Consider the following 20,491-nt stretch of genomic DNA (forward strand, 5'->3'; position numbering starts at 1 on the left):
GTAACAAGAGGACGAAAGATACACCATCAGTTGCTGTTTTTGTCAATTTATAGCAGGCTAGTGAATAGAAAATATTGTAGGGCCGTATAACCCTACCAAATTCAGATACAACCTGCTTGCATACTTTCTACATAAACTGTGTCAAATCTAGTAAGTAATGTAAATGAACAAAAATTTTACATACACATTTTCTATACACTGCCTGCTATGAATTAAGAAAAATAGCAACTGATGGTGTATCTTTCGTCCTCTTTTTACTAATTATATTTGAATAAGAAGAAAGGAGGCAACCATATGGTTTACAGTTTTTATTTTACATTCCTTGTACGTAATTTCTTGTTCTTAGGTCACCATTTGAATTCTGATATATGACGTTAAATAAATTTTATACACAGCCAATAAAATGTATATCTACTTACACAGATAGCTAACTACATAAAGACAATATTCTGTTTCCAAAAAAAAATTGTAACAATGTTGCCTGATTTAAAAAAAATCATAAACGTAACCATCTATAGATAAATTTCATTGCGTCCTTGAATCTTGCGTGTGTTTCATGACCGGATGTAATAGATAGGTATTTTTGAGATCATAAATACTATTACTTGATCTATGTTAGTGATGTGACTTATCTTGGTAAATTAGTTCTAGTTTCCATGACTACTGTCCTTGTTGATTTTGAGACATAGAAAATAAAGTTGTTTAAATTTTATCTCTTTTTAATTATTAAGTTAAACGCTTCAGAGTGCATGAATGATCTTATAATCCACTGCGTCTACCTTTGCGAAGTTCTAAACTTCACCGGAACATTTCTAACGGTATATATTTGCCTAAATTTATTATATTTACTCAGTTAGGTTTGCATGTACATTGATAAAGTTAGCTACAATTTTGTGTGCCCTTTAATTTCTTTTTAGGTTATGATAGGTAATTCCCTCAGACATTTAATAATGCACCTGTAAAATAATACACCACTGCACGTCCTGTGGAATAAAATTCACGTGGATCTTCCTTTCATGGTTTTATTCATCGCTGGGGAACGTTCTGAATGCAATTTAAAATGAGAGAAAGGACAGAAACTCAACTGCGTATTTTTTTTAAAGTTGAGTTTTTAATTTTATAAGGCAAGTCAAGATTTTTATTTTTTCGTTTTATGATATTAATTTTATTTAATTTATTAGGAAAGTACATCACGATTTTTTCTAATTTGATATTGATTCTACAGGAATGGCAACGCATGGGGGTTATCATGGGCGAAACAGTATACTCTGTTATGTGCATGGTACTGCTCATGTCTATAGGCGACGGTTACCACTTTCCATCAGGTGGGCAGTCAGTTTATTTGCCATTTTAAGTTGCATAAAAAATATACCACAATTTACATATACAATTTTAACATTTTTATAATTGACCTATTTAATAATGATTTTGCATGATATTTATTGCTACTGTGTTATAATTAGGCGTTTCTAGTATTATGTAATAAAAAAAAAGCATCTTCCATCCATATACGCAATTATTACTTTTTGTGTGAAAAAAAAGTTAAAAAACAAATGAATTTATTCAAAAATCGAAACATTGAACAAATTTAAATATGGCGAATGCCGCTACACATTAAGTCTCCGCATTTATTGAGTAAAGTTCGATGACATATATACGATCAGTGCACGTGTGATGCACAAGGGCAAAATTGCATAAATATAGCACAGTTGGTCCCTTTGTTGACAGCAGAATCAAGAGTTTCTTGATTTCTTACAAAAGTAATACTTGTTCTCGCAATCTCTAAAACCATCAAACTAATTCTGTGATAGATGGCGTTTCAAGACTAGTAAGTATTTATTCGTATATTTAATTTTATAATAATTCCAGGCACAGTTAAATTAAATATCTTTATTCTTACTAACCTAATTTTGCTGGGGGGAAAGATATTGTTAGTAATATACCCTATCAGATCGCGCTCCACGCGGTTCCCCTTGGAAACCATCGTGGTTAATTCTAGTGCAATTCATCACGATGGGCTAACTGACCTGTTTTCATCGTCACCTATCATCCCTCACTGGTGCCCCGCCAGTGTATACCGATATCGCAGGCGGGGATACCATTCCATTATCATCCATTAAAAAAATATCAAATTTTGCTAGTATATATTATTACGTTAAAACATTTTATGTTCAATCATAATATATTTTAAAATCAACAAAGTAAAAATATTCAGGAATACATTGTATTCTTTTTTAATCCGTGAAAATGGTGCAGTAACCCCGCCTGTGCTCTTGGTAAATGGAGGCAAAGCATCAGTCAGAGATGATAAGTGAGGATGTAACAGGTCAGTTAGCCCTCGTCACGAATTCCACAAGAATAAACCATGATGGTTTCTAGGAAGAACCGCGTGGAAATCGTCCTGACAGGGTCATCATGGTAAACCTTTACTTATGGCCAAAGACCCGTGTCCAGCAGTGAGATGCTGTAATTTATACCACAGAGTATTGCAAACGAGCTGACGGCCCACCTGTGGGAAAATGCTAACTATCGTGTCTATAGACACTATGAACAGAACGCCACAAGTGTCACTGGCCCGGTTTTTCTACAAGTTTGCTCGGGTGTTCAGCATAGGTGGTTTTAAGAGAGGGTCAGATGAGCCATGCCCAGCCCTGAATTGTCTGGTGTTTACCCTACTGATTTCAGCGGAGCCTTTAACAAAAACATGCCTGAGGATACAGAATGGGCCCGATTCTGAGGCGCATTTCTCTAAATTTAGCCCTTAACCTGGTCACAACAGAATATCAGTGTTTTGCTCTCTTGAGGGCAAGCAATATGCTGAGTTGTGACCATCTTGTGTTACTGTGGCACACGCATGAAGGGGAAAATTGTTACTTCTTTTATGCATTTTGCTTTTTTTTGTATATGTATTTTTTTATCTCTTTTTACCGTCTCTCTCTATCTCTGTTGTTATTTGTGTGCTGTAAGTAATGCATATGAATTATCTATCTATCTAACTGACGTAATATTTTAATTTTATTTTTTCGCACAATTGTTATTGTATGGACCGCTGTAATCTACAATTTATAATAATTTTTAAATCTATTAGAAAGTAAGTCCATATTTATTCTTAAATTTGAAATTATTTGAAATAGGTCTAGAGAAGAGAATGTATCTTTTCTAAGCGGCCAAGCCCCCCTGAATTTTTGAGGGGACTTGGCCGCTCATAAATATACCAATCATAAATATATCATCAGTCATAAATATACCAATGGGGTTTTTTTTTTAATGCAACTTAGAATGGCAAACAAGCTGACGGTCCACCTGATGGAAAGTGGTAACCGTCGCCTATAGACATGAGCAGTACCATGGACATAACAGAGTATACTGTTTCGCCCATGATACCCCCCATGCGTTGCCATTCCTGAGGGCTCAAAACACAACAAAACTTTTATTTAACTGATATTATCTCAGTCTCTTCAATTTTTTTTATTTAATATAAAAAAATTCTATTTAAAAAAATAAAATCTATTTAAATATATCTCTATTTTAAATAATCTATATTTTCAATCCAAATAACTGGTTATATTACATTAGAAATTATTTTTCTTTATTGTAAAACACAATCTTAAATTACACGATAGGTTATACACGTCTAGTCTGATAACGATTTATTGTGGCAGATAAGAGGATAAGAGGTAGGTAAAATCTAGCCACAAAGTAAATAAAATCCAGCGTCACAGTATTCATGGCACCACTAACCCCTCGAACTTGTGGCTTCACCAAAAAAGCATGTAAATTCTTCTTCAAATTCTGCGGATGCAAAAATCAGAAGGACGATGAAAAAAGCGAATTTCCTGTATCCTGGTGTCATCTACCTCCTTCCTTGCTTTTCTTAGATTCGTCAACGCATGCAGTCTTTCTGCTATTGCAGATTTATATATATATATATATATATATATATATATATATATATATATATATATATATATATATATATATATATATATATATATATATAACCGTAATAAGTCAGCGGTTACCGCCGTGTTTTTTTAATGGGTGATAATGGTATGGTAACCCCACCTGCGCTATCGGTATACACTGGCGGAGCACCAGTGGGAGATGATAGATGAGGATGCAAGCAGGTCAGTTAGCCCATCCTGACGAATTCAACTAGAATTAATCACGATGGTTTCCAGGGGGAATCACGGTCAACCTGAGAGGGTATATTGCTAGTAATGGAGCACAGGATAGGCCACACCTTTTTTTTATACAACTTAGAATGGCAAACAAGCTGACGGCCCACCTGATGGAAAATGGTAACCGTCGCCTATAGACATGAACAGTACCATGGACATAACAGAGTATACTGTTTCGCCCATGATACCTCCCATGCGTTGCCATTATTCAGGACTCAGGTGTTATTCCTCTGTACCCAGTAAATTCACGCCATATCCCACCCTTCAAACAGAAACACAGCCATGCAAACACAACTGCTTCACGGTTGAAACACGATTAGGACAGAGGTAGCCAAGCAATCGACTTTTGTACAAAGTCTCCCTCTGGTAAATCTGTCATCTGTAATCTGGTAAATCATCCATTCCTGTAGATGTCGTCAGAGGCAACTATGGGTGAAATTGAATGAAGTAGTCAAAAGATAAATGCTCACAAGCAAACAACAATAAAAATGCATAATTTTCACAAACATTTATTTTTTAAGTAGCACCAGTATTTTCTCAAAATTGTGGATTAACTAAGTCATTTAGCGACATAATCCACTTGTATCGACTTAGTTATCGGCCAGGACAAAATAGTATCTTAATTTACTCGATATTAAGATGTACATCCAATTTATGATTACCAACGTGATTAGAGGAACCGCCAACCGTAATCAGATCTTGGTTACAAATAAACAGTGTCAAAACACAGGTAGACAACGCAATATCTTTAGTTCCATTTATACTGGCAACACTTCAGTAGGGCCCGGGGGTTGTCCGCAATCTACAAAATCAATCAGGTTTAACCTTGACTACGTAAGTAAATACTGCGTTATGCGTGACCCAGTACAATTAGTATCTACATGCACCAATTGATCTGAAAACTATCCAAAATTGGAGAATATTAAAAATCAAACTCCGTGCCCTTCTGCTGGAAAAATGTATTTACACAATAAATGAATTTTAGAAATATATTAATTCTGAGTTGTATATAGTTACTTGTTCTTTTTTTTGACTCAAATTGTTATTATTATTAAGTCATTTTTTTTTTATATACAACTTAGAATGGCAAACAAGCTGACGGCCCACCTGATGGAAAGTGGTAACCGTCGCCTATAGACACGAGCAGTACCATGGACATAACAGAGTATACTGTTTCGCCCATGATACCCCCCATGCGTTGCCATTCCTGAGGACTCAGATGTTATTCCTCTGTACCCAGTAAATTCACGCCATATCCCACCCTTCAAACCGAAACACAGTCATGCAAACACAACTGCTTCACGGTTGAAACACGAATGGGACAGAGGTACCCAAGCAATCGACTTTTGTACAAAGTCTCCCTCTGGTAAAGTTTGTATATGACATTGTTTATATGTAATATAAAATTGTTGTATGTTTGTGATTTTGCACTTGTACAGTCTAAAACTCCTATCATATTCGACACAATGTAATATTGTTATAGAATAAATTGAATTAATAAAAAAAAAAATACATATTTGAAATACACTATCGAGATTTAATACAACTCATCATTTTAGCTTTTAACTGTCCCTTGCTGGACATAGGCCTCCCCCATAGATAGGAATAAGGTGTATTTCTGAGCCACTTACATTCACTGACTCTCTGCAATGCATTTGTGGTCGTCACTCTACGTCGTTAGCCCGGACGAGGTCGTCACTCAAGAAACTTTCTTCCCATCGGTTGTCGGTTTGTCGAGCTATTTGGCCAGCCCATTGCCACTTCGGCTTGTTTATCCTGAGGGGGAAAGGGATTGTTAGTAATAGGGTCAAATAGCCCCATTACTAGCAATATACCTTATCAGGTCGACCTCCACGTGGTTCCCCTGGAAACCATCGAGACTAATTCTAGTTGAATTCGTCAGGATGGGCTAACTGACCCGCTTTCATCCTCATCAGTCATCTATCACTGGTGCCCCGCTAGTGTACACCGATAGCGCAGACGTTTTTTTTTTCAATGAATGATAGTGGAATGGTTATCCTGCCCGCGCTAACGGTATACGCTGGCGGGGCACCAATGAGGGATGATAGGTGACGATAATAGCAGGTCTGTTAGCCCATCGTGATGAACTCCACAAGAATCGACCACGATGATGTCCAGGGGGAACCGCGTGGAGGTCGACCTGATAGGGTGTATTGCTAGCAATTGGGTCAGGTAAACCCGATTACTAACACTCCCTTTCCCCCGCGCAGACGGGGTTACCATACCATTATCAACTATTAAAAAAAAACTTGTTTATCCTTCGGGCTATGACGGTAACTTTGGTCCTTTTGCAGATATCCTCATTTCGGATTTTGTCACGCAAAGGAACTTCAAGCATAGCCTCGAGCTCGAGTAATCTGAAGCTTTTGCATACCGGAAACCGTGTACCGGACCATGTTCCGGTTCTATAGATCATTACTGGCAAATTTTAATCTTGCGATACATATTTACAAATCGTTATTACAACCGGTTTTCCGTATGATCCCGGCATAGAATAGGGCATCCTTTCTTTTCCCCTTCTTTTTTCCTTCCTTTTTTTTTTTTTTTTATGTTCAGCAGTGGACAGTTAATGGCCGATATGATGATGATGATGATGATTATAACCGGTAAAGCCTGCATTTATTTATTTTATTATTTATTTATTCATTAAAAATAATAATTTCTCAGAATGCAATTCAACAAATGGAAAGAATGGATACAAGGAATCGGCCGATATGGTTAGATACCGCCTGTGACGAAGATGAAGCACAAAAGATCTTATCACAAACTTAATACGGAAACATTTCTCTACATCGACTCCAAAAATAAATAAATGAATTCGCAAAATTGAGGCACAATTCTGATAAAAATATTTTTGGTGTTCCCTAGTTTAGGTATTGGGGATGTCCCTTGGGCGTTCACCTAATCTTTCCCATAATACGTCACTTAAACTTACGTATAAATATAACCATGAGGAAACTAACCATAATCATAATATAGAAATTACCTTATCACAATGTCCACCGTGGCAAAATTTGTAGTAAATATATTGTTCGCACTTTACTTCACGAGTATATTTTTTGCTACGAGTACAATGGCCAAAGCGGTGAGTACTTAAATCGTATGTATTTATCTACGTAACAGTTAGGCACCTACCTAGATCAGATTAAATAGGCATTATCTATAATTGCAATACATTTATTGATTTATTCACATGCTTTTAAATATTCACTTATACAACAGCGGATCATGACCCCCTCTCCAAGCTGGTTCCAGGACTTAGGTGGACCAATAATTGATTACATCCAGATTTAATGTAACTACATACCTTCAATATTTAATTAATTTAATATATAATAACTTTGTATGATGGCAAACGTTTGGGAACGATCGCATCTCTTCTCTGAATGTCTTCAAGAGAAGATGGCGATATGTATGTGTATATGTACAAGTTATTATGTCTTAATTTTTTCAAGTGTACAATAAAGAATAAATATTTTTAAGTACAGTACTTACGTACATTAATAAAATGCCTACTTTTTACTTGTATCTATTGTTATCGAAATTATAAGTTCTTGACTTGACCACGACTATGTGATCTCATCCTGGCGCCAAAGCTGGATCCGCCCTTGCACTTATAGTATAGATATTTTAGGGATTTCTTCCAGTCAACCTTGAGAATACATATTACAAAATATGTGATATGCGTCCCACACAAAATAAATACTTTAATTTTTTTATTATATTCGCATAAGGGGTCAGCTGAATCATTGTACGTCGAACTATTAGGATCTTTAGTGCTTTCCCCTGCCTTATTATACTTTCTAGAAAATGCACATCTCCCCTCTTAAGCAGAGGAGATGGCAAACTAACCCCCGGCAGAAGCATAGTCGGCCGGGGTTCAGGGCCCCACGGAGAGAAACCAGTGTACAATGCGGGCAAAATCTAAGAGCACCGCTTTCTGCATCTTTCCCGGGAGTGAGCCGCCTCGGAATCCCAACCGTCTGAGATGTTGTTCCAGACTGGTTGGGATAAGACCGTTCACCGACATAACGATTGGAATGATTCTCTTTTTTTCAGTTTCGGCTCTCAATAGGTTCTCGTCATGCGGTATGGTGACATCCACCAAAAACACCCTCGAGAGTGCTCGATCCATCACCACGATATCAGGTTTGTTCGCAAGAACTGTCCTGTCCGTGATGATTATTATACTTATTATTATTTTATTAGTCCTATGTTACCTTTGAAATATTGAATTTGAAAATTTTGAAGATGAATGTTTTTAACCAGTGCGTGTTGCCAATAATGATTTATGAAACCGAAACATGGTCCTACACGATTGCCCGTATACAGAAGCTTCAATTACTCAGCGAGTTACAGAAAGGGCTATACTACAAGTTTCTGTGTGTTTTACTTAAAGAACTAAAGTAAAAACATAGCCCGAAGGATAAGCAAAGCTCAAGTGCCAATGGGCTGGTCGCATAGCTCGAAGAACCGACAACTGATGGGGAAGAAAGGTTCTTGAGTAGCGACTCCGTATGCATGGTCGTAGCTAGAGGGATAGGGTGCATTTAGGGGCAATGCCCTCCCTTAAAAAACCCAATGCTCTACCTTAAAATAAAGGCCCCAAGAAAATTAGACAGATTCACTTTTTGAAGTCACTTAATTATGGCTTCTGCGCTACCAAAAAGTTCTTTTACCTTACCATAAACTTGGGTCTGGCTACGGTCCTGCCCGTACAGCAAACGCAATATAGGACCCGATATGTTCCATTACTATATCGCGCCCTTCAAACGGAATCTTTACCATGCACAGATTTGCTACCGCCGTTTATTGACAGATACACGAGTGGGACTCTTTCAGATGACTCTTGTACAAAGTCTGCCTACGGTTAACCTACTTACATCCTTCCTATTTTTTTTAACTTTAATACTGAAAGATTTAATACGTGTCTCCTAGACAAGTTATAAATAAATCAATCTGCTCCTTAACGTCAAGAGTTTCTAGGCTACCTTCGGAGGACGGCTTTGCATACCCTCCGAAACATGAGCAAGCAAGAGATAATTATTTTTCAATAATCCAAATATGATTTTGTAAATTCAGAGGTTTAGGTTAGCGACGACAGTTTCCGAAAAGCATAAACGCATGAACATCGACCTGATAAAGTGTGTTGCCAGCAACGAAGCATTCCCCATTAATAACAGTCTCTTCCCCTTAGAAGTTTAGGGTTAGGATTTGATCTTGAGACGAACTGACTATAGTCGAGTTATGGCCAATTCGCAATTTTATACATATTTTGTTAATAATTTAAGCGATATCTTTTGTTTGTTTCATATTTATTGTATCGAGTACCTGGTTAAGATGCAAGATTTTAATAGTCAGAGCAGTTTTTCTCCTGAAAGATAAATTATTAGTACAAGCTTTCTCTGTAAAACGATTCAGCGTATTGATATGATGCTAATTATATCAAGAAATATTACAAATTTTATCGTAACTGATTTTAGATAAAGTTATTTATCGTTTTAATAATGATTGAATAAATTTTCAGAGAGCTAATGAAATTTGTTTACTGACGTCACTAAATCAACAGCATCTATGACGGTGGAAGAACCTTCCAATGTTGCCAGTTGTTAGGGCGTGTAAGATCATCTAAATAGATACAGGCACTGTCGCTAGTGCTTTGTGCAAGTTACTATAGCGGATTCGATTTGCAGTTTTGAATACATACACTGAAAGATTGAAAGCTTTCATACTTATCGGTCGATAATTTCCATATTCGCTTTAGTAACGTAGTCGTATACGGGCTAATTTTTTTACTCTGGCGATGTCAAAGGGTGGTAAATGATTGTGCTCGGCTATATAAAATCAAATTCGGCTGTATAGTTGTTATTCTTGTGTAGCGATTGTTACAATAATTATTCTAAATTTACGCATTAAAAATAAACGCATTCGTGATTGACTTTTTTTTTTAAATATGGATTCGAATATTAATTTGAAGTCAAATAATGAAAATGAACAGGTGAGTAGGTATTTTTTATAACATAATTCTAACTTAATCCGAATGTAAATAATTGTAAACACATTTTAATAATTATATTATCAACTTTACGATGGTCTGTTACCTGGGTCTCGAAAACAGAGGGTTAATGGTCTGAACTTATTTTTAAATGATTCGAAACTACGACCTCATTCTGAAGTTACCTCATAACTCCGTCAGTTGTAAATCGATTTGGTAAATTCTTGTTTTTTTTTTTTATCTGAAAAGATATACTTACATATTGGTCCCATAGAAATCGCTTCAGTAGTTTAGATTCGTTTTGGTGGAGGACAATCTTAACTATCACACTTCTTTTTGCAGTCGGGAAGGTTTGTGGTGCATCGTTTAACATAAACATCCACTTTAAACTACCCCCCCCCCCCCTCCCGTTTTGGTCTCATTTTAATTTTGTGTCAATTAAAACTGCGTTGACGGGGTGTATCAGTTTCATTAATTCCCTGAGATATTTTGTTTTTCTTTTTTTATTTTATATACTTTATTTATGTATAAATATTTTGTATTTTTTTTTTATACAACTTAGAATGGCAAACAAGCTGACGGCCCACTTGATGGAAAGTGGTAACCGTCGCCTATAGACGTGAGCAGTATTGTGGACATAACAGAGTATACTGTTTCGCCCATGATACCCCCCATGCGTTGCCATTCCTGAGGACTCAGATGTTATTCCTCTGTACCCTGTAAATTCATGCCATATCCCACCCTTCAAACCGAAATACAGTCATGCAAACACAACTGCTTCACGGTTGAAACACGAATGGGAATGTATGTAGTTTCGTTATTGTAATTCTTAATATTTTTTTAACCCCTGTATGAGTGTAGTCGTATATTTTTGTAAAGTTTCTTTCTCTTTTTTTCTTTCTACAGCCGCTTTTTTACGGTGAATAAACCTCCTTGTTGTGAAGCAACCCCGAAATATTTGAAATAGATATATAAAATAACTCGTTCTAGGACAGCGAATTTAGTCGATTACTGGTAATATTACGCTTCTTGTTCATTTTCAATATTCAAATTTATACAAATTTTCTATTCGGGTGTATTTTTTTTTTGTTTGTTACCTTATAACTCCGTTATTTATAAACCGATTTGAAAGATTCCTTTTTATATAAAAATTAATACTTTCAGATAAAATAACTGATTTTGCCACGATATACCTGGGTTAGTTACCGTATATCATTCCCATTGGAACTCTGTATGAATCCGGTCTTATATTACACGCATGCATTACGACGATTTGTACATAGAGGTCGATCTGACAGTTTAGAATATTGCAGCGATGGGGCCGCTAGTCCTCGTTACAGAGTATAATAAATCCGTTTTCCCGGGCAAAATATATAGTAATATTTAAATTTGTGACTACGACGCGTAATATTTTTATGAATTTGCCCCCATGATTTGTCTATAGCCTACATTTCTTGTACGCGACCCGTATGCCCCCTTTATTTCTGATCGGGATTTCGAGTTTATTTGAGTGTACCGAGTGAAACAGACTCGTGTGAAAAGTTTTGTCTAATACATAGGTAATTTATTGTAATTTAAATTGAATTAATAAAAATAGATATATTTTTTTCAAGTAAACTTAATTATAAACATTTTTATATAGTCATTTATTTATAATTTACCGAACAGTTCGGAACGTAAATACAGCTGAGAACAGGCAGACACGGTTGTTACTTTTTCCAGACAAAAGTTGAGTTCACATGAAAAAAAAATTTACTGAATAACATTAATATCACAAACTTCATATTAATAAAAATAAAACTACATATCATTCGTTAACTGCTAAACATAAGACTCCCCCAGAAGGGGGATTACCTGAATATATTTATTGCCTGAATACCTGAATGTGACAGAAAGTGATCTCTGACTACCCCTTATCTAATGGTATCTGTTATTTATTTATTCATTTAGAATATAATATCAAATGGAGGCGAATGTAATGGACACACACAATGCATTTTATTTATATTGCTTTTTATTGTTATTTTTAATGAGGAGTTTCGCGACTGCCTCTTGGCCACAACAGAATATCAGTGTTTTGCTCTTTTAAGGGCAAAGCAATAAACTGAGTTGTGACCATTTTATGTTACTATGGCACACGCATGAAGGAAGGGAAAGAAAGGATATTGTTAGTTTATATTTTGCTATGGCCAAGAGAAAATAAATAAGATGTCGGAAGCTATCAAGTCCACTGAGAGCTTTCGACCAAAAATGTGAAATAAAACAAAATATTGTATGATGGAATTGTTCCTCTTATTTAGGATTACAAAAAAATCATCGACGGCATTCTATACCCTTTTTATGATGAGATAGTTTTCTATAACCATTTTAATGTTTAAAAAATTATATAAATTGTAATAATTAATTTAACCTCTCAACAAAAAATGCGCATCTGTGTCGCGTCCGCTTAGCGGACATATCGTCATAGTGGTAGAATACTGACGGATCTATATATGTAATATTTGTCAGATCCGTCAGTATTCTACGACTATGACGATATAGATAATAATGCCATATATATAGTTTAAATTTAATCACCATCTTCCTACCCTTATCCTAATTATTATTTGTGGTCGGCGTAATATGGTTTTATCCATATTACAAAAAGATTTGGCTTATAGTTTTACAACCGGCCGCCTGCCTGACGTCAATCCTTTTTGGGAATAATATTTTAAGTTTAATATAAATTAATATTGTACAAAAATTGTGTGGGTCCTGGTTACTTTATTAAAAAATTTATTTATTAGTATTATTTATTATAAATCATGCAAAGTTTGGAAAGCTAAGACGGATACAATCTATCTATCTCTATCAGAGTTAAGCTCGCCTTTGTACATTTGTTTACCTCTGTCATATTTTTATAACTAACGTGTACAATAAAGTATTAAATAAAAAAAAATGCAATAGCAATATTATCAATCTCTCCACACTGCACGGATATCACATGTGCTTGCATGGAGCACCAGTGAAGGGTGATAGATGAGAATGAAAACAGGCCAGTTAGCCCATCATGATGAATTCATCGGGAATTAACCATAATAGTTTCCAGGGAGAACCGCGAGGAGGTCGACCTGGTTGGGTATATTGCTAGCAATAGGATTTTTAGTCTCCATTACTAACAATCCCTTTCCCCCAACGAGTCGCTAGTTAACTATAATAACATAAATTCTAAGTAAAGTCGTACATGTTCAGCGAAATTCGGCAGTCAGATATCTTATCTTAAGATAAGCGCTTTATCAATCGTGGTATCTACGCAAACCAATTCAGAACATACCGGTTTCTCTATCGTTTACAAATACAGCTCAATATTTTCAAATTCTCAATTATCAACTTCAATAATTATCTAATTTAAACACGTTAGGCGCCGTGTGATGGGTATTAGTGTAATGTACGTGTTACCAACCAAACAAAATGAAATAATCGACATGTGACTGTGTATCAAGATTATTGTTTATTGACTTTATACGTGATTAAAGTTTGTAACTGGTAAGTTTAATTTAAATAAATAACATATCCAAATACCGGTACCGTTTTTAAATGGCGTCCTCTTCAAGGAATCCTTTTGTCTATATTTTTGGTGGTATTTACGTCGAAAATTCTGAATTGATTATTATAGTTAAAGCCTCGTAGTGGTTCCATTTTAATTTTGCGGCGATTGTAACTGGTGTTTATTTTTGCAGAGCAAAATTGCTTGTTACAAATCAAAATCTAGGTAAGGTATATGTAATCACCTAATTCTACGTTCTAAATTTTAATTTTATATAATACAGGGTATCTATGAAATATCTTACCGTTTCTCAGTGTGTGTATTCACGAGTGAACCTGCTTTTAACCGATTTCACGAAAAGCAGGAGGTTATAAATTTTTATAAGCAACTTAGAATGGCGAACAAGCTGAAGGCCCACCTGATGGAAAGTGGTAAACGTCGCCTGTAGATATGAACAGCACTGTGGACATCATAAGTACGTTGTGACGCCCATGCGTTGCTATTCCCGAGGACTAAGATATTACGCCTCTGTGTCCTGTAATTTTATTGTCATATCCCACCATTCAAACCGAAACACAACCATGCAAACTATTTACAATTCGGTTGTATTTTTATGTTTGTTATCTCGGAACTCCATTATTTATAAACAGATTTAAACAAAATATTTATTGTAAGGATATACTTTCCGCTTGGTCCCATACACATTTTTATCAAAATAGTAATCCGCATTACTAACAATCCCTTCCCCCCTTAGCGCTGTATTGGGCCGTTAGATCGCTATAGCTGTCATCAGTAATAGTAGGTACACAAAGACGTAACAAATGCAATATGTATGGGGGAAAAGGATTGTTAGCAATGGAGACTAAGAATCCTATTGCTAGCAATATACCCAACCAGGTCGACCTACACGCGATTCCCCCTGGAAACTATCATGGTTAATTCCAGATGAATTGATCATGATGGGCTAACTGGCCTGTTTTCATTCTCATCGATCACCCTTCACTGGTGCCCCGCCAGCGTATTCCGTTAGCGCAAGCGGGGTTACCATTCCATTTTCATCCAATAAAAAAAAAATGCGATATGTAAGTAGGTAATGAGTGCACTATAGGAAGGAAGTTAATTATAACCTATTGCGTATTTTATAGAATGCAAACAACACATTGCATTCTATTACGAAACGCGATAAGACATGTCAGGACATTCGGACACTCACGAAAACATTTATCGAGATAAAGCTCTCTTTGACATTACAGTCGACTGTGCCGGCGGCAAGTTCGCACTGTTCCTTAAGGAAGTTTAGAGTTAGCAAAGTACATAATAAATAATAATTCAGTTATTAATTACCTATCTATTATGCTGCGGATCTTGTCCTGAGTCATATAGGTTGGTAAGTATATAGATTTACTTATACTATATACTTTCAAGCCACAATATTAAATATCGAAGTGAATAAGTGTGATTTGGATCCCTGTTTCATTATCCTGAAGAAGTTGTAGGTGATAGAGTCTGGAGCAAACTACGAACCACTCAGGTATATTGGAAAGAAAAATAGAAATGAAACTATATTATTATCAAGTCGACTAACCTGCATAGTAGGGGGGGAAAGGGATTGTAAGTAATGGGGTCTAATAGCCCCATTACTAGCAATATACGCTCTCAGGTCGAGCTCCACGCGGTTCCCCCTGGAAACCATCATGTTAAATTCTTGTCGAATTCATCATGGTGGGTCAACTAACCTGCATTCATTCTCACCTATCATCTGCCACTGGTGCATACCGATAGCGCGGGCGAGGTTACCAATTCATTTCACCCATTAAAAAAAACCTACATAGTAATAATAAGTTAGGTAAACGCTATACATCATATACCAGAAGGAGACTTTCTATAAAAGTCACTGCTTGGGCACCTCTGTCCCATTCGTATTTCTACTGTGAAGCATTTGTGTTTGCATGGCTGTTTTGGTTTGAAGGGTGGGATATGGCAAAAAAATTGTAATGTGTATTTTTATCGAAATTAATACGTAATCCAAAAATAACATGCAAATAAAAATTACATTATTATCAGCCGTTAACTGTCCACTGCTGGCAATATCCCCCAAGGGGAAGACATAAGCCTTCCCCTTGGGAGATATGGTCAGGATGTTGCCAGTAGTTACTACGCTTGGCAAGTGGATTGGTAACTTGAGTTAGGCTTTTAGAGATGTTTTAAGAAGAACGCTGCTGCCTATCCCTCGCCTTCCTTAGTCGCCTCTTACGACACCCACGGGAAAGGAAGTGGTGACCTATTCTATGCCGGGACTACACGGATTTAAAATTAAATAATTCTGGTCAAATAAGTTACACAACAATCATTTTATTGGAGCTAAATATTTATTTATTTATACTCTGTTATTTCAATAATAAAACATGCAAAATTCAAAATATTGATTGATTTATTTCTTTAAAATACTTGTAATGGCAAACAAGCTTACAAACCATGTTATATAAACATGAACAGCACCATGGACGCCATGAACCCTGTTATTCACATAAAATTTAAACAGATTTAAATCTATTCCAGGTCACAATGTCGAAGCGAACGGTGCTTAATGAGAACTACAAGGGGATAGTGGAAAACTTCCCCATCCCAGCAGAACTGCACGAGCGGCCGGACGGCACCAAGTATGCCTCGTTTGGTGATGTTGTACCGATACACTGCTGCACGCCTGAACAGGTCAGTCATACATTCGTCTCTGGCGAAGACAAGGTTGTTAAAAAGTCCGTTTTGTATGAACCATAATATAGTTTGCTTTACAAACCCACTTACTTTTTTAGTATATTTTTAAACTTATTATGATTCGTTTACAGCCAGCCAGGGCCATAGCTAGATCAAAATAGGGCAAAATAACTTTTGGTAGAAGCCATAATTAAGTGACTTCGAAAAAGCGAATCTGTCTAATTTTCTTGAGGCCTTTCATTTTAAGGAATGCTCTCCCTGAGAATGCATTTTAAAATATAAGCGTTCATAGGGTCGGCCTAAGTATGATTGGCGTATTCCTGGACTAGCTTCTCATAATGACTAAAAAAGTCGATACCTTTGAAAGTGTTACCCAACTCCCGTAACAGAGGGGGTGAAGGGATTGTTAGTGATGCGGACTACCGTTCCCATTGCTAGCAATATACACTATCATGTCGACCTACACTTGGTTGCCCCGGGAAACTATCGTGCTGAATTACAGGTGTTTTCATCACGATGGGCTGACTGACCTGCTTTCATCGTCACCTATTATCCCTCACTGGTGCCCCGCCAGCGTATACCGTTAGCGCAGACGGGGTTACCGTTTTATATCATCCATTCATTCATCCAAAAACTCTTATAGTAAAGGACAAAAAAATATGTGATCCGGAATCCGCGCTATACTCTCTCTCAAAATTTGATTTGATTCGATCCTTTATTAATCGTATAGCGTCTCTCTATAGATTCTAGCACCTTACCTGGCTATGTTTCCGTTTTATTCAAAATTAAAAAGTTTGCTAATAATATATTAAATATGGTATTACAGGTGTCGAAGCTGGCGAAAGTGACGCATCATTACTGCGACGTGTTCACACAGGAACTGATGGCGCCGCTCGAGGAACTGGCCTACGTTCGTCTCGACGAGAACACCGCCGAGAAGGTAACGTGAGTTTACTGGGTACAGAGGAATAACACCCGAGTCCTCAGGAATGGCAACGTATGGTGGGTATCATGGGCGAAACAGTATACTTTGTTATGTCCATGGCACTCCTCATGTCTATAGGCGACGGTTACCACTTTCCATCAGGTGGACCGTCAGCCTGTTTGCCATTCTAAGTTGTATAAAAAAAAGCAATAAAACTATGTACATATGGCGGACTTAACACCAGGTGTTCTCTAATATTCCCTCCAATACTGTCGGCCAGGTGTTCATCAACCGAACGAAGCGGCTGCTGATCACGTCGAGCGACGGGCAGCTGGCGCAGTGGCGTTGCGCGCCCAGCTTCGAGTCGGCCAACCAGTACGTGGCCGGCGCGCCCGTCGTCAACCAGGACGGCGCGCTGCTCTCCGTCGTCACCGCCAGGAAGGGCAACCACTACGCCGTCTCCACATTCGAGGTTTGCTTCTATTTTCATACAATCTTTGCCTATTTCCCTCAGCTTCGCATATTAAGAATTTACTTTCTGGCATGTTGGTGTTACAGTAAGTACATTTAATCTTTAACACACAAGGAACAGCTTCGTGAGGTTTTTTATTAAATGATTTATCATCCATGAAATGGTATCCCCGCCTGCGCTAACGGTATACGCTGGCGGGGCACCATTGAGGGATGATAGGTGAGGATGAAAAGACAGGATGAAAAGAATTCACTTGCAATAGAACACGATAGTTTCCAAGGGGTACCGCGAGGAGGTCGACCTGACAGGGTGTATTGCTAACAATGGGGCTACTGATCCCCATTATTAACAATCCCTTCTCTCCCCAGCTTCGTGTAGTTATCGAAGTACCTAAAAATACAGTGTGTCAGAACTTTTTACCTATGGAAAAACGCCTTTTTCTTACAAGTGAGGTGATCGGCGACTTTCTGGATCGACGCGCAGTTCAAGAGAAGGAAAATTTAAAAATTTATTAATGCACCGTGGCTATCGCAGTAATATCACAATACTGTGGTAATACTAAGTTTCTATATATTCTTATAGGGAGAGACTCATGTCTACCAATCGGACGGATATATATATATATATATATATATATATATATATATATATATATTTATATTTTTTTCAGCGAGTGTCTTCACCTCTTGATACGACACGACACCAATTCCTTCCTTGATCTGCCTGATGTAACTATGTAACTAAATATAAAGCATTAAATTTGCCAATTGTCCTTATTTGTTTTTTTTTTTCAATGGATAATGTTAATTAAGCGTTTATATCATTATTAATTGCCATTTTTTAATACTCCATCAACCGTCTCACAGGGTGAGGGCGGCTACTTCGAAACCCCGGAGCCCTGGAGGACCGTCCAACTGTCTGACGGCCAGATAGCTTACGGCGCGGAGACCTTCAACTCCCGCGAGGAACTGACCGAGTACATATCGAAGACTCCGCCAGCCTCCGTGGGGCCGTCCGAGCCGCCCACCGCCATCCTGGTGCAAGGCAAGACGCCGAGGCTGGCGCTCGTGGCGAAGAACGGAAGGCAGATAGCTCACCACTACCTGCCCCCGGGGTTGGTCACCGAAGTGGATTATTTGTAGTTCTTTATTGCCCAAATTGATCGTTATTTTAAACAGAGTTTGTGAATTCGTTTATAAGTTATTTAGGTACTTATTCCACTTAATATTATATATATATATATATATATATATATATATATATATATATATATATATATATATATATGTATATATATAATTTTAAACCTACTAGAATAAATTTCTGAATTCTTAAACTCCCGTTTTCTACCGAAATTTATATTTGCAAAATGTGTATGTATTTGCGAATGTATGAAACTTGATATAAACAATTTTGTACACGATAATATTTTATAAGTAAAGTTATATATATATGTATGTATAAATCGAAATATCACTTACATATTTTACTACAATATCTATGTACGTTAATAATTATTTAGTTATTCTTAGAGATTCAAATTTAGTTAGTGAAACTGTAAAAAATTGTTAAGGTGGTTGGTCCCTAAATAAAAATAGACACGACACTAGATGGCGTTACAATCGAGATTTGTAGTTTTTATCGATTATTTTGTAATTAAAGATAATTTGAAGAAAATTTTCTAAATCTACGGGCGGTTATATAAATTTTTTACGCATATAGTCTTTTTATTACTAATTTAGTAATAAAATATATGGCTAGGAATATTCAGCCACACATTTATTTTAAAAATATTAATTAATTTATTAAAACAGAAAAATAATTTTATTATGTAGGTATTGTTGTATGAGATGCCTCATTACCTTCATTTGGTGTTACAGCATTAAATTTGATTTACGAATTTGAATTCGTAACCTATAAAACCACCCACGTATGTTTAGATCCAGTAAAGCGACGAGTTTTATTTCAGGACGGCTCCATACCTTTTTTTTATATAAATATTTTTTTATTTGTCTTAGTATGTACTGTGTTAGTAATATTCTGTTACTGTGTTAATTATTACTAATAATGCGTGTTATTTTCGTAATTAAACAACATTATAACATTCGTATTGTTTTATTTGTATAAACAATGTAACAATGTATAAATATGTAACAATGTAAAAATAACAAAGGCACTGGAACTATTAAGTATTACACTGTTATGGGCCCAGTGCACTTGGCCAATTCCACTTGTCCCGACCAACTGTAAGAGCGGAATTTTTTTCCCTTGTCACTACCATTGTGTGTCCAGTAAGGATAAATGGGAAAAAATATGCCACTTTTACCTATAGATATTTTTTTGATAATAAGTACAGTCTGTTAGAGAATTATTGAGAGTACAAAGATACCTGTTCGATACCACAGTGTAAGGATAAATATATACAATAGTGACAAACCCTTTAAAGTCTTGTGAAATGGTCTTTTTTGTCGGCGTTGACACATTTATTTTTAGCCGACTTCAAAAATAGATTATTCTCAATTTTACCGTTCCTCGTGCGATGGTCATTGAGTAGTTATAATAATTCGTTAAAATTAATTAACAATATTAATATTCAAAATATACCACCTAATAATACCACCTTAGATTATATAGATAGAGCATCGAGTCTCAAAAA

The 20,491-nt window shown here is 36.4% G+C and overlaps 1 protein-coding gene across 4 annotated transcripts; it reads left to right on the forward strand.

Annotated features, from left to right (window-relative positions):
* The first annotated feature begins 7,260 nt into the window (after nt 1–7,260).
* Nucleotides 7,261–19,941, forward strand: LOC113509276 (poxin-like). 4 transcript variants are annotated; one of them, XM_052895711.1, is made up of 5 exons: nt 7,261–7,287; nt 16,283–16,435; nt 17,265–17,378; nt 17,644–17,835; nt 18,702–19,941. In XM_052895711.1, exons 1-5 carry the CDS (start codon nt 7,276–7,278, stop codon nt 18,975–18,977), a joined length of 747 nt encoding a protein of 248 aa, XP_052751671.1. In that variant the 5' UTR covers nt 7,261–7,275; the 3' UTR covers nt 18,978–19,941. The 4 variants fall into 4 exon arrangements, with proteins under 4 accessions (XP_052751671.1, XP_052751672.1, XP_052751674.1 ...); XM_052895712.1 differs by lacking the exon at nt 7,261–7,287 and adding an exon at nt 10,047–10,200; XM_052895713.1 differs by lacking the exon at nt 7,261–7,287 and adding an exon at nt 13,532–13,722.
* Nucleotides 19,942–20,491: the final 550 nt, after the last annotated feature.

Source organism: Galleria mellonella, unplaced genomic scaffold (genome assembly GCF_026898425.1).
Source record: "Galleria mellonella isolate WM207_F2 unplaced genomic scaffold, CSIRO_AGI_GalMel_v1 utg3070, whole genome shotgun sequence".
NCBI lineage: Eukaryota > Metazoa > Arthropoda > Insecta > Lepidoptera > Pyralidae > Galleria > Galleria mellonella.